The 14,973-nt window shown below is 43.3% G+C and overlaps 2 protein-coding genes across 7 annotated transcripts in view; one reads left to right on the top strand and one right to left on the bottom strand.

Moving 5' to 3' along the window:
• TDP1 (tyrosyl-DNA phosphodiesterase 1) overlaps positions 1 to 4,656 on the bottom strand; it is a 96,077-nt gene extending 91,421 nt beyond the window's left edge. Inside the window, 1 exon segment of the mRNA XM_017882295.1 lies at positions 4,527 to 4,656. Coding sequence (XP_017737784.1) covers positions 4,527 to 4,555 — 29 coding nt within the window. The 5' untranslated portion in view covers positions 4,556 to 4,656.
• A 124-nt stretch (positions 4,657 to 4,780) lies between these two features.
• The window catches only part of EFCAB11 (EF-hand calcium binding domain 11), a 177,806-nt gene continuing 167,613 nt past the window's right edge, over positions 4,781 to 14,973 (top strand). For 5 of the 6 annotated variants that reach the window (XR_001887356.1, XM_017882291.1, XM_017882290.1 and 2 more), the window contains exons 1-3: positions 4,781 to 4,973; positions 5,567 to 5,662; positions 9,408 to 9,453. Coding sequence is in view for 5 of the 6 variants with exons in the window: in XM_017882291.1 (XP_017737780.1) it covers positions 4,899 to 4,973; positions 5,567 to 5,662; positions 9,408 to 9,453 (217 nt within the window). In the remaining variant the exon portion in view is untranslated. Of the gene's footprint in view, positions 4,974 to 5,001; positions 5,206 to 5,566; positions 5,663 to 9,407; positions 9,454 to 14,973 lie in introns of those variants that run through there. The other variant, XM_017882294.1, reaches the window with a different exon arrangement.

The raw sequence follows: 14,973 nt of genomic DNA, 5'->3' as shown, positions 1-14,973 counted from the left end.
GACAACCCAATACAATTTGTTGGGTCACAATTTAGTGCAATACACTAATAAAATTGTGTTTTGTTGTTAAGTGTAGCAACTTACCAACCTCTTTATGAAATCAAGGCTCGCACCTGGCTGGAAAAGAACTGCTGGTAAACACCAATATCAAATTTTTACTTTGGAAAACTGGATGGTCACCAGTAACAGAATTTACTTCCCTCGTACAGGCTCTGGTGCCTAGCATTCCAGAGTGCTTTGTAATCAAGTCGTACAGTTTTAACAAATGTAGAACCCAAGAGCCTTCCTTCCATTGTTTATTATCTATCTTCCCTGCCTGGGCAGTGCTTGGTACAGCATAAATCTAAAGTCACACTTTTGGTAAGTGGTACCGAAAGAGTCAGAGAATACAATACAGCTGTGTTGATGCTGAATCCTGGCACTCAGTCAGGACAGCATAGTGTTTCCTAAAGTGGAAGTGATTGGGATCTGACATTATGAAAGTACCTCCCTTTCCCGTCCAATCCAACTCCCTGTTTAAATCAAGAAGAAAGTTGTAGTGTTGTAGAAATGCTTTTAATCTTGATTTGGAACAAATAGCAGGGTTTGGGCTCTTCTGCAGGCACCAACAATTTTGTTTACCATCAACAGAAGGTATCTGATGGCTACGTTATATTTGAAATAGCAAAATAAAGTTTACTTTATGTAAAAGAATGATTGGATTCAAACAAAAATATTAAGTATATGATAGTCTATGTGATAGCAGCAGGAGGCAGACAAATCCAGAGGCAGATAGGGGCAGAGCCTCATTAAAACCCCACCTGCAAACCAAAGACAGTTTAAAGCCTGAAAGCCAAGCTACAAGTCTTGGATAAATCCACAGACCGGATTGATAACCTCTCTTCCCACTTGGCACGGTTTCCTCTAATTAATCCCCACCCTTCACCTACTTTACATATACCTACCCTTCCCTAATTGGTTTTTTACATTGTCAAGCCCACCTTTGAGTGGTGCCTTTGTTTTAGCCTTTTTTGCATACTTACAAACCGATCAGCACACACTCCCCCATTCTGAGCCCATGAAAGTCCCAGACTCAGCCACACCGGGGAACTGCCCACCTTTGGGTGGGGACAGGGGACACCCACTTGGGGTCCCCTCTCTGCTGAGAACTGTTTCATCACTCAATAAAACTCATCTCCACCCTTCTCCCCTTTGGTTGTCACCCTAACCTTATTATTCTTGGATGCAGGACAAGAAATTGGGACCTGCTAAACAGCAAGTGCAAATAGAGCTATAGCCCTGTAGCAGCACTCTGTTCCGCTGGTGGAACAATGGGAGAGGGAACCGCTGGCTGCCACACACCTCCATTTACTGGGCTGCAGATGGTGGGACTAAAAGAGCTGTTAATACATCCCTATTTGCCTGGCGTCTCTAAGTGTTCAGGCACCACCGCATCCCCCTCATCTGGACACCAGAGTCTGATGCCAGAGTCACTTGCCATACGCCCAGGCCATCCACAGTCCTGCATGGTCTGTGCCTGGGCCAGCACTTGGAACAGCCATCCAGGCCTCCAGGCTCACTCATACACCCACTCCTTGCAGGCTGAGCATGCATGGTGGCCACGGGATCTGGGCCAGGATGAAAGCCAAACGCACAACGCCAGGCTGAGTGGGCAGGGCACCTCCTGTGGCCAGCCCAGGGCTGGAGGTCTCCAGCTGGCTAAGCGGCCCTGAAAAAAATCCCGTGTCATATGTGTTAAGAGAATAAAACAAAGTGGGGAGAAGGCAGGTGAGTGTGATTGAAATTTGGCAAACACTGCACTAACATGAAAAATCTAAAGAAATTTTCCCACCAAACGCTAGCTCAGAACACTGTTAGTGCTTTTATTAAGGACTTTAAAACATGTTGTGGATATGAAAGGTACTCCATTTAGAGCTGCAAAGTGTTTCCTCACTCCCCACTATACCAGACCCAGCTGGGGCATTTCTCTTTCACCTCCAGTTGCTCCTTCTCATGGAGCTTAAAGACCATCAGGTGGGCCCGGGAGCCAGGCTCCTCAGTTGAGTTCCTGTGTGGCCAAAGGCAGCATGGGCCCTTGTCTCAAACCCAGCCATGACTATGGAGTAAATGTGCACTCGGGCAGGTTAGTTAACTGCTGAGCCTCAGTTTTTTAGTCTGTAAAATGGTTATCATGCTTACCCCCTGGAGTGCATTCATTCAACAACTTACTGGGCAGTCATTACGTACCGAAAACTGGGAATGAGGCGTTAACAATATAGTTTCTACCCTAGCAGAGCATAATTTCAGGGCAGAAGAGACAGACTCACATATAAAAATTTTAATAGCCAAGATGAGTTAGACATTCATTACATTTTATAAGTATGAGACAGAAAAATAGGGGTGATCTTTGGAATATGCTGAAGAAGTAACATATAAATGAGACCCAGAGGGCCAAAAGGAACCTGCTGTCTAAATGATGGGGTGAAGAGCATTCCAACTAGAGGGTACCCAGCCTGCAGAGATGGGAAAGAGATCATAAAAAAAGACTTAGGCAAGGCAGGCAATGGTCCAGGATGAAGGGGGTGAGGGGAGAAGACCTGTTAAAGAAATTGGATTTTATGCTATGAACAATGGGGTCTCACTTATGGCTTTAAAAAGAAAGGGAGTCCGAATTGCATTTATTTTTTTTGAGACAAGAGTCTCGCTCTGCCGCTCAGGCTGGAGTGCAATGGCACAATCTCGGCTCACTCCAACCTCCGCCTCCCAGGTTCAAGCAATTCTCCCACCTTAGCCTCCCGAGGAGCTGGAATTACAAGCACCCGCCATCATGCTCGGCTAATTTTTGTAGAGACGGAGTTTCACCATGTTGGCCAGGCTGATCTCGAACTCCTAACCTCAAGCGATTCACCTGCCTCGGCCTCCCAAAGTGCTAGGATGACAGGCGTGAGTCAACGCGCCCGGCCTTCGATTTGCCTTTTTAATACAACTGTGTGCGCTTCAACTCTGTGGAGAACGGTTTGGAGACAAAGGAAGTGAGAGGGCTCTTGCTGAAGGCGTTCGACGGGAGCCGATTCGTAAGGTGAGGAAGTGATGACAGCAGCTGTCAACCTTACTGTGTGATCATCTGGGGCCGGCCAGGCACGATTCGAAGCGCCTCATCGGGTGTAAACTCGCTTCACCCTCAGGACAACTCTATACTACGTACCGTGACCGTCCTCCTATACTGGGAAACCAAGTACAGAAAGCTTAAGCGTCTGGCACGTGGTGGGCGCTTTCCTACTCACTTTCTGGGACCACGCACCTGTAAGCTTAGGTCTGGGAATAAAAACCCCAGCAGGGGCCCCTCGCGCCGCGCCCAGGCAAGACACAGGTCTCCGCGGCGCCTGTGCGCGCCCCCTGAGACGCTGTGATCGGAGGAAACCGAGGCCCCGGGGCCGAGGCGACCCTGCCCCGTCTTCCCGGCCGCGCCGCTTCCTCGCGGTCCGCCTCCATCCCTGCAGGACCCCAGCAGCCCGCGAACCGCGACCAGTCAGGAGCAGGATCCCGGGCCCGACCGCAGCCCGCGAGAGAACGCACCGAGTCCACGCCAGCTGCCGCCCAACACGTACCTGAGGCGCAAGGAACCCACGCTCGCCTCGAATCCCGCCCCTTCGGGGACCGCCGCGCATGCGCGCAGTTGAAACCCTCGGGGCAGCGGCGCGGGTCTCCAGGCCCAGCCCCTTCCCCTTCCGGGGAGCGCACCGCTGGGTCCTAAAGCCCTCCGGGTGTTTACCCAGGACGGGGCTGGGGAGACCTCGTCTCCGCTAGCTCTTGGCTGACCTCCTGGAGACTTCTTAAAACGAATGGAGAACCAGAAAGGCGTCCCCTAACTTCTCTCTAGTTAACTACGAGCAAGACTCACCCTCTTTAGGGAATTCTCATGGCTCAGGCTCCCGGGACTCCATGCAGCGGCGTTTGGTTTAAAGTGGAGAGAGGATACGCTTAGGATAAAGGCAGCTGCAAGGAGACCTGTGTCCTGGGAAGGGCTGGGTGCAGACTTTGAAATCTGCTGTAAAATAAAATGTTAAATGAGTTCCCATCGGACTCTAGAACTTCGAATATCTATTCCTTCTTCGAAACAGTTGTGTTCTTTTAAAATCTTCTGAGAAACGGAACTCGCCCGGCAGTCCTTGCCTTCAATAAGGATGTTTGCTGTGGGATTTGGGCTCGGTGCTATTTATGGTATTTATTCTTGGAATCTCTCCCAAACTAGGCATGTCTTCCAGAGGACTGAGTGAAATACATTTGTGTAAACATAACGGCTCGTTTCGTTCGTTCATCGAAGATCTACTTTGTGCCCTGTACAGTGCTAGGTGCTGGGGTTATCTGGAGGACAGAGCAGATGTAGTAGCTACCCTGGGAGCTCGATCTCAATGACTTGCTGATCTGAACGAGAATCCTGGACTTGGCTCTTTTCGTTTGGTTGTCTTTATGTTTGTTCACACTCTTTTTGTCTCCAATAATGTTTAGCATAGTGCCATAGATCTAAATGATTAAAAGTAACTTACTGCAAGATGGAGGGAATGAAATAAATCATGAACCAGGCATCGAACCAGCACCTAGAAGCGCTTGGATTTCCGGCCACACGCAACTAGTAAAGGGGGCAGACAGGGGGCGGAGCCAAGTGCTGGGGGCAGGCCTGGGCGCCTCACTGCCAGGGCGGCTCCTAGGAAACTTGATTAAACAAAGGCTCTGGCCAATAGCCCTGCGGGATTAACGCGAGTGGGCTGGCAGGTTGTCCAATGGGAGGAGATGACGGAGTTGCGCGGTGAAGTTCGGCTTCCTGAGCCGCGGCGGGCGTGGCCGCGTTAGGCTGCCAGCCAGGCCGGGGCAGCGGTGTACAGTGGTTGGGGTGCTGGGGTTCGGTTATTGCAGTCGCGATGTTCTTCTCCGAGGCCAGAGCCAGGTCGCAGACGTGGGAAGCCAGTCCCTCGGAACACAGGATGTGGGTGGAAGTAGGTGTCCCGAGGGCGACTGAGCCTCGGACTTCAGCTTGGCCTGGGCCTCTCGCTTTCTCCCCGCGCCTGGGTCTCACTCTGCCAGGGTTGTACAGATAAGACCTGGGCTGCCTGTCCAAAGGGTCGTGGTTAATGACTGATCCTGGAGCTGCAGGGCTCCTGGCTCCCCGTCCAGGACTACGGCTACCTCCAAGTTCCTTCTCCTTTCCCTCTACATAGTCTATTAATGGTAACCACGAATCTGCATCTCTTCTCCCGCCTTTCAAAGCCAGCCCCTTTGCCTCACCTTCCTAACTCCAGGACTGAATTTTGAGTAGAATTTATCTCGGTGATCTAAATGAATTAATTTGCGTCATCCTAGCGATTAACTGGTTTTACTTTCTTGAGGAAATTTCAGCCCATCTTTAAGAAGATTTCAGTCCATCTTTAAGATTTCTTGAGAATTAATATTGGGATAATGAAATTCTATTTTTATACTCTACCGCTGGGCCAAGTTTTAGATTTTCGAGGTCCAAACTATATAAATTAGTAATAAAAATAAGAAGAAACAGTTTCTGTCTCATTAACTAAAGCTATTTAATGTTCTTCAGGTATTTAAGGCATGTGATGAAGATCACAAAGGATATCTCAGCAGAGAGGACTTTAAAATTGCTGTTGTAATGCTGTTTGGGTACAAGCCCTCCAAGGTAGAGCTTTCTTATATATTTGGGGATGGGGTAGACGATCAATGGTGAATGGACCTTAAGAAAAGTCCACAGGGCTAGCTTAGGATGTTTATAAATTGCTTTATAAGCAATTTCAGAGATGTGCCCAGTGCTGAATTTTAGCTTCCTCTTAACACCTCAGCCCAGAGATGAAGTAGAAATCTTTTCCACTGGAGCCTACACAAGCCTATCTCACTACCAGGCTGCTAATAACCATTATAAATACGAGATGCTAGAGAAGTGCCAAGAGGGAAGGCCGAAAGGGGAGTGTTGGTAACAGGATAAATTTGCAGAGGACGTGACATAGTCTCTTTCTCGTTTTACTTTTGTTGCTTTGTTTATAAAATACATCCACAGTCAAAAAATTAAAACAGTGCAGAAAGGTATAAAGTTGAGCATAAAATCTGCTCCCTGCCTACCAGAGGGTCCGGCTCCTAGGGGATTACCATTGACAGTTTTTGTGTAATTCTGAAATTTTCTATCCATGACATATATGCATAGTCTTTTATTGAAACCATAAATGGGTAAATATTGTGCCTACTTTAACTTGCTTTTCTCATTTAACAATATATCAACCTAAAAGCACACACCACTACCACATTTTAAAATAGTTGCACATTATTCTTTTTAGCCAGGTTCCTGTGTGGGATTATATATGTTTTTTTTGTTTGTTTTTGTTTTTTTTCCTACAAACATTGCTGCAATGATACACATATTTATGTCCTTCTGGCTGTATATCTGTGGAATAAGTTCCTAGAAATATAATTGCTAGGTCATGAAATATGTACATTTAAAATTTTGTTGGATATTTGCTCTCCAGAAAAGATTGCACCAATTCACCAATAATGAGAGTTGAGCTGAGCTTCCATGAACCTCCTACTTGAGTAGGGCAAGCTTCCTGTTCACCTCTGTCTTTATGCTTTTCTGCTTTCCTGTTACATTCATTCTAGAGACAGCGCCCTTCTTGTTAAGCTGGAATTAGTCATAGTCGAGATACTGTCCAGATTCAAGAAATTGAGCTGCCACCGTCAAGCAAAGGGAGCACTCAGAGCTCGGCCTGGAATGCCATCCCTCACTCTCATTAGACCAGACAGCTTGGCAATTAATTAGGGCCCAGCTGTTCCTGATGAGTGGGCTCTGCCTTTCTGTCAGATTGAAAGCCCAGCAAAGCCAGGGACCCTGTGATGTCATGCTTCTCTGCTCTATTTGTGTCAACAGAACATACTGTGAAGTTGTGATGCACATTAAGTATTAATATATTCTCTTGACCCAAGTAGGTTGCATGGACAGCCCAGGTGGGTTCAGAGTGGCTCAGCTATGAGGGGATGCCTAGTTACTGAGAAGCTTATTATGGCGCTCAGAGAAGTAGTCAGGGCCAACTCTTAGAAATTGCAGCTCTCCTGTTTACCTGTAATCATTTCAGCTGGAATTAAAAAACAGGTCAGCTAAAATGAGTCAGCCTGTGAAGCATTGTATTTAACTTGGATTCACTTGGAAAGGTATCTTGTCTCATTTTGCCTTTCTCACCCTTGAGTCTACTTGGTTTCAATTTTAGAATGAGAAATTTAATGACAGATACAGTGATGTAACATACTGTACATACACTCCATGAAATTTAGCAGATTTTACTTTTCATACTGGGATGAGGTTTTCCATTTTATTTTTTAAGCAAATGAACTGTTTACTAACCACAGATCACTAAACGGTAAAGTATTCACTGATAGCATGTCACCTATAAACTTAGTCATTTGTACAATGAACTTTTATTATGCAAATGACTCAATATATAATTTCTGTGAAATTCAACAGATTTTTTAGACTAGGTTGAGGTTTGGGGTTTCATTTTTGAACATTGCTTTTGAGCAAATGAAATATTTACTGACTGCAGGTCATGAAGCAATAAAATACTTAGATAATAAATCACTTATACGTTCATGCGGTTGTTTACATAATTTATTTATCTTTTGAGATGCAGTCTTGCTCTGTCACCGAGGCTAGAGTGCAGTGGCGTGATCCAGGCTCACTGCAACCTCCACTTTCCAGGTTCAAGCAATTTTCCTGCCTCAGCCTTCAGAGTAGCTGGGACTACAGGTGCACACCACCACACCTGGTTCTTTTTTTTTCTTTTTTTTGTATTTTTAGTAGAGACGGGGTTTCACCATGTTGGCCAGGCTGGTCTCCAACTCCTGACCTCAAGTGATCTGCCTACCTCAGCCTCCCAAAGTGCTGGGATTACAGGCGTGAGCCACCGTGCCCACCCACACATAATGAAATTTATTGTTTCTATTTAATAAAAGGAGTACTTGCTAGTTGCTAGTGATATAAAGATGAATGAAAGACAGTCTCTACTTTGAAGCAGTTCAGAGTTTAATGTAGAAAGACATAAAACTGTGATAGATACCAAGAAAGAGATTGAAAAACAGAAAGTGAAGGGAACAAAGAAGGCCTAATTCTAGTGGTAACTATAACAGTCTGGGTGGTCATTTAGACTAGAGAAGATAGATTTTTCTGGTAAGTATCTAGGAACACTTTGTGGGTGGTGGGACAAGTTAGGCCCTGATGACTGACTGGATGCAGTGGTGGTAAGGGTGACATGACCACCAGGACTGAAGGGATAGCGATGCCACCAATTAAGAGAAAATTTAAGAGTAGGTTCAGAGGAAGTCAGTGAGTTTCGATTGGAACACATTGAGTTTGAGGCAGCTATGAGCATTCCAGGTGCATTCACTTGTTAAATAATGTGCTGTCTATTGAGGTTATGGTGGTGAAAATCTGCTGTTAGATTTTACTGCTTCCCTGAGATATAGGAATCTGAAATTGGATGGAGAGGGTAGGGCTGGAGATAGGCTTGGGGATCCTTGGTTTGCATGTGGTTGCTCAAAACATGAGGCTGGATGGCATTGCCCAGGAAGAGTATGCAGAATAGGAAGAGCTGTGGTCTGAGGATAGAACGTTAGGGAATACCAGCATTTAAGGGTAGGAAGGGACTTGAAGAAGTTGGAGTGGGAACCATTTGGCAGGGACAAGAGGAACCAAGAAAATGCAGGAAATCCAAGACTGGGAAGAGTTCAAGACCAGAAGTGGAGAAATTATGTCAGATGCCACCAAGGCTCTAATACTATAATGTTTATAAAGCCCTTTTAACAGTGTGGTAAAGGGCTTATATTTTAACATTTAGTGAAAGCAGGTCCTCATGTTTTCTATACAGTAAAATCTCAAATGTTTAAAGATGCATAGGGGAAAAAAGCTGATTAGTCTAAAATGATAACAATGATTTTCACTGGATGACTGATTTTTTAATTTTCCTCATAATTTTTTGTGCTTTCTACATCAATCATGTGGTACTTTTATAACCAGGAAAAAAAATTTAAAAATAGAGCCATAGTGCCCATTATAACAATTGTTTGTATTTGTCTGAAGTAGAAAGGCTGCCTGTTAGATTATATATGGGACAGCCAAATTGATTTTCTGTGCTTAAACTGTTTTGGTCAGTGGAATAAAGTTTTGGGGGCTATTAGAGGCTAGCAGATTAGTGTCTGCTATTTTACAGATGTTGATGGAAAAGTAAAATGACTTATAGCTATTGTGTGTCATTGCTTGTCTGCTTGGTTCAACAAACTTGGTTTCTCATAAAATAGATGCTTATTCCCACCTGAAGAATTAAGAATTTGCACTGTGAAAACATTTGATAAAATTACGTGTTCTATTATTTTTTCCTCTTTTCTAGATAGAAGTGGATTCTGTGATGTCTTCAATAAATCCAAATACTTCTGGTAATATGAAAGTTAATATTTTTGGTACCTTATTTAGACACTGAGATGGCTTGACTATATCCCTACATCAATCTCATCTCAAATTCCCATGTGGTGTGGCAGGGACCTGGTGGAAGGTAATTGAATCATGGGGGCGGGTTTTTCCCATGCTGTTCTCATGATACCAGATAAGTCTCACGAGATCTGATGGCTTTATAAGGGGGGGTTTCCCTGCACAAGCTCTCTCTTTGCCTGCTGCCATCCATGTAAGATGTGACTTGCTCATCTTTGCCTTCTGCCATGATTGTGAGGTTTCCCCAGCCACGTGGAACTGTAAGTCCGTTAAACTTCTTTCTTTTGTAAATTGCCCAGCCTTGGGTATGTCTTTATCAGTAGCGTGAAAACGGACTAATAACACTCACAAAATGAAAATTAAAAACAGAAACTAGGCTGGGTGTAGTGGCTCACGCCTGTAATCCCAGCACTTTGGGAGGCCAAGGTGGGTGGATCACCTGAGGTCAGGAGTTCGAGACCAGCCTGGCAAAGATGATGAAACTCCGTCTTTACTAAAAATACAAAAAATTAGCTGGGCGTGGGGGTGGGTGCCTATAATCCCAACTGCTCAGGAGGCTGAAGCAGGGGAATTGCTTGAACCAAGGAGGTAGAGATTGCAATGAGCCAAGATCGCAGCATTTGCACTCCACCTGGGTGCCATTGCACTCCAGCCTGGGTGACAAGAGTGAAACTCTGTCTCTAAATAAATAAATAAATAAAAACTATATAGCATTATATTTAAGCACATCTTTGTTTTGTTTCTCATTGTCCAAAAGGTTTTGGTTGTTTTTATTTTATTTTTTAATTTTTAGTTTTTGTAGGTGTACGTATAGAGAGGTGGTAGATGAGAAGTTTTGATGTAGGCATGTTATGTGTAATAATCACATCTTGGGAAATGGGATAACTATCCCCTTGAGCATCAATCCTTTGTATTGCAAACAGTCCAATTATACTCTTAGCTTTTTTTTTTTTAATTTTTTTTTTTGAGACAGAGTCTCGCTCTGTCGCCCAGGCTGGAGTGCAGTGGCCGGATCTCAGCTCACTGCAAGCTCCGCCTCCCGAGTGTACGCCATTCTCCTGCCTCAGCCTCCCGAGTAGCTGGGACTACAGGCGCCCGCCACCTCGCCCGGCTAGTTTTTTGTATTTTTTAGTAGAGACGGGGTTTCACCGTATTAGCCAGGATGGTCTCGATCTCCTGAGCTCGTGATCCGCCCATCTCGGCCTCCCAAAGTGCTGGGATTACAGGCTTGAGCCACCGTGCCTGGCCACTCTTAGTTATTTTAAAATGCTTATTATTTTGACTATAGTCACCCTATTGTGCTATCAAATACTAGATATTACTAGTCACATCATGGAGAATGGAGTATCCTTGCTGTCAAGCATTTATCTTTTGTGTTACCAAAAATCCAATTATGCTCTTTTGGTTATTTTTTAATGTACAATTAAGTTGTTATTGACTATAGTTACCATGCTGTACTATCAAATACTAGGTCTTATTCTATTTTTTTTTTTATTTTTTTAATCCATTAGCCATCCACACCTCTCCCCAACTCCCCCACTACCCTTCCCAGCCTCTGGTAACCATCCTTCCACTTTCTTTGTTCATGAGTTCAATTGTCTTGATTTGTAGATCCCAAAAGTCAGAACATGCAGTGTTTGACTTTCTGTGCCTTATTTGACCTAACATAATGACCTCTCATTTTCATCTGTGTTGTTGCAAATGACAGGATCTCATTCTTTTTTCTTGCTGAGTAGTACTCCAGTGTGTGTACCACATTTTCTTTATCCATTCATCTGTTGATGGACACTGAGGTTTCTTCCAAATCTTGCCTATTGTGAACAATGCTGCAACAAACAGTATATGAGAGTGCAGATATCTTCCATATGCTGATTTCCTTTCTTTTGGGTATATACCCAGCAGTGGGATTGCTGGATCATATAGTAGCTCTATTTTTAGTTTTTTGAGGAACCTCCAAATGGTTCTCCATAGTGATTGTACTAATTTACATGCCCACCAGCAGTTTATAAGAGCTCTCTTTTCTCCACATCCTTGCCAGCCTTTGCTATTGCCTGTCTTTTGGATAAAAGCCATTTTAACTGTGGTGAGATATTATTGTAGTTTTGATGGCATTTTTCTGATCAGTGATATTGAGCACCTTTTACATACGCCTGTTTGCCATTTGTATGTCTTCTTTTGAGATTCTTTTATTTTTGATTATTTATAAATATGTTTATCACAGGGAAATTTCAAACTGTCAAAGTGCATAAAGAAAAAATATCACTCATAATTTTAACATTCAAAAAATGATACTAGGTTTTCTGACTTTTGCAGCTGGATGAATGATATGGCACCTACTGAAAAGAGAAGATGGCAGGCGGGTGGGGCGGTGGGGTGGGGGCAGGGGGCAGGCAATGCTTGGGGGTGAGGGAGACTAAGAGCTCAATTTTGAATATGTTTGAGAAGTGTTAGTTTACTATGTCCAAGCAGTCGGACTGGATAAATTTCAGAAGTAAGTTCTGGGCTGAAGAAATGTAGGAGTCATCAACCTGTAGACAGATTTTAAAATAATGAGAATGGATGAGACCACTTAGATAGAGTGGACTAAGAATGTTAAGAACTCTAGCCAGTAGAAGTCACGTGGAAGATGAAGAAATGGTGAAGGAGACTTAGGAGTGATGGGGGGGCAAGAGGAAAATCGAGTGTTTGATCAAAAACCAAGAGAAGTAGATATTTTAATGAGGAAGGTGTGCTCAGCACTATCAAATGCTCCTGAAAGGTGAGGTGGCATAACTGATGAGTATCCTGGAGGTGTTTGGTGACTTTAGCAAGAGGCATTTCAAAGTGTGGTGAGGGCAGACTGGGTTGAAGATAAGTGGAAAGTGATGGTAAAGTGTGACAATGTGAGTAGATGAGTCTTTCGTTAAGTCCAGAGTGGCAGTGGATCAAGAGATGTTTTGTTTGCTTATGATTATTAATATTTAAATGGAAGAATGTGTTTCCAAGCTTAGCCGAATGACCTAGTGAAGAGGAGGAAAGAAGATGAGAGAGAGGGAGGGAAGAGACCTATTGTGGAAGGGGATAGGATCCAGAGCATGTTGGACTGGCCTTTTTAAATTTCCCTTTTTTTTTTTTTTTTTTTTGAGACGGAGTCTCGCTCTGTCACCCAGGCTGGAGTGCAATGGCCAGATCTCAGCTCACTGCAAGCTCCACCTCCTGGGTTTACGCCATTCTCCTGCCTCAGCCTCCCAAGTAGCTGGGACTACAGGCGCCCACCACCTCGCCCGGCTAATTTTTTGTATATTTTAGTAGAGACGGGGTTTCACTGGCTTAGCCAGGATGGTCTCGATCTCCTGAGCTCGTGATCCGTCCGTCTCGGCCTCCCAAAGTGCTGGGATTACAGGCTTGAGCCACTGTGCCGGGCCACCTTTTTTTGCATAATTTAAAACTTCCAAAAAGTTCAAAATAAATTAGTACAGAGAATAGCTTACTCTTTGTATAAGGTATACCTTTTACCCAGATTGACATTGTTAACATTTTACCCCATCTTTCTTTTCCTTTGCACTTTCTACCACTATCCCCTTCTCTTCTGTACTGAACATAACCACAGTATGCTTATCATGTTCATAAATATAGGTTGATACTGTGTTTTATCTGATTTATCATCTATATTTTGTCGGTTGATCTAATAACATCCTTAATAGTATCTTTCCTTTTTTAGTATGTTAAAAAATCGTAAGTGTATCTAGGGAAAAAAAAGACATATTATGTGAATGGGAACAAAGCTAAAAATGACAGCAGTTGGCTGCTGGTGGTGACTCACACCTGTAATCCCAGCACTTTGGGAGGCCAAGGCAGGAGGATTGTTTGATGCCAGGAGTTCAAGACCAGTCTGGTCAACATAGTATGAGACTCTATCTCGACAAAAAAGCAAAAAAAACAAAAAAAAAAACCATAGCCAGGCATGATGGCACATGCCTATAATCTTAGCTACCTGGGAGGCTGAGGTAGGAGGATCCCTTGAGCCCAGGAGTTTGAGGTTGCACTTAGCCATTATCACACCACAGCACCCCAGCCTGGGCGACAGAGTGAGACCTCATCTCTTACAAAAATTAATTAATTCAAAAGAAGGAAGAAAATGGGAACAAAAATAGATGGAAATAGACAAATAGAAAACAAACAATATGGTAGATTTAAATCCAGTTATTAATATTTTAGTTAGATGTAAATGATCTCAACAGCCCCATTGAAAGGGAGATACTGTTAAATTAGATAAACGAGTACAAACTAAGTCTGTGTTGCCTAGAAGCCCCCTTGAAATATAAGGGCAAAAAAGATTAGAAATATATACTGTACTGAACACTAACCAAAAGAATGCCAAAGTGAGCATGTTAGTATCAGATGCAGTAGACTTCAGAAGAAGGAATATTACCAGGGATAAGGACAGCCAGTTCATTAAGGGAATTAAATATTTATGCCCCTGGCTGGGTGTCATGACTCAAGCCTGAAATCCCAGCACTTTGAGAGGCCAACGCAGCCAGATCACTTGAGGCCGGGAGTTTGAGACCAACCATGATGAAACCCTGTCTTTATGAAAAAATACAAAAAAATTAGCTGAACATGGTGGTGCATATCTGTAATCCCAGCTACTTGGGAGGCTGAGGCACGACAATTATTTGTGCCCAGGAGGTGGGGGTTGCAGTGAGCCCAGATTGCACCATGACACTCCAGCCTGGGTGACATAGCAAGACTCTGTCTCAAAAAAAAAAAAAAAATTCCCCTAATAATGGAAATTCAAAATACATGAAGCAAAAAACTAACAAAACTGTAAAGAAAAATGGACAAATCCATGATCATGGTAGGAGGCCGCAACACCCCTATCAATAATTAATAAAGCAGGTAGACATAAAATCAATAAGGATATAGGAGACTTGAACAACACTATCAACCAGTGTGACCTAATTGTCATCTATAGAATGTTCTACCCAACAACAGCAGAATACACATTCTTTTCAAGTCTGCACAGTATATTTAATAAAATTGGTCATACTCTGGGCCATTAAATATGTCAATACATTTAAAGTACAAAGTATGTTCTTTGTGATGGAATTATATTAGAAATCAATAGCAAAGCTGTCTGGAAAAGTTGCAAATAGTTGTTCCAAATAAAAGTTTAAAAGTTCCAAATAAATAGTATACTTCTAAATAACTCATAGGTCAAAGAAAAAAATCAAAAGGGAAAAATTAGGAAGTATTTTGAATTGAATGTAAAGACCACATTTCAAATTTTGTAGGATGGATTGAAAGCAATACTTGGAAAGTGGTAGCCCTAACTTTCTTTTTTTATTTTTTTTATTTTTATTTTTTATTATACTTTAAGTTCTAGGGTACATGTGCATAACGTGCAGGTTTGTTACATATGTATATTTGTGCCATGTTGGTGTGCTGCACCCATCAACTCGTCAGCACCCATCAATTCATCATTTATA

Source organism: Rhinopithecus bieti, unplaced genomic scaffold (genome assembly GCF_001698545.2).
Source record: "Rhinopithecus bieti isolate Rb0 unplaced genomic scaffold, ASM169854v2 scaffold_12086, whole genome shotgun sequence".
Lineage (NCBI taxonomy): Eukaryota > Metazoa > Chordata > Mammalia > Primates > Cercopithecidae > Rhinopithecus > Rhinopithecus bieti.
Note: the sequence above shows the minus strand (reverse complement) of the source record. Positions and strands in the feature narration are given on the sequence as shown.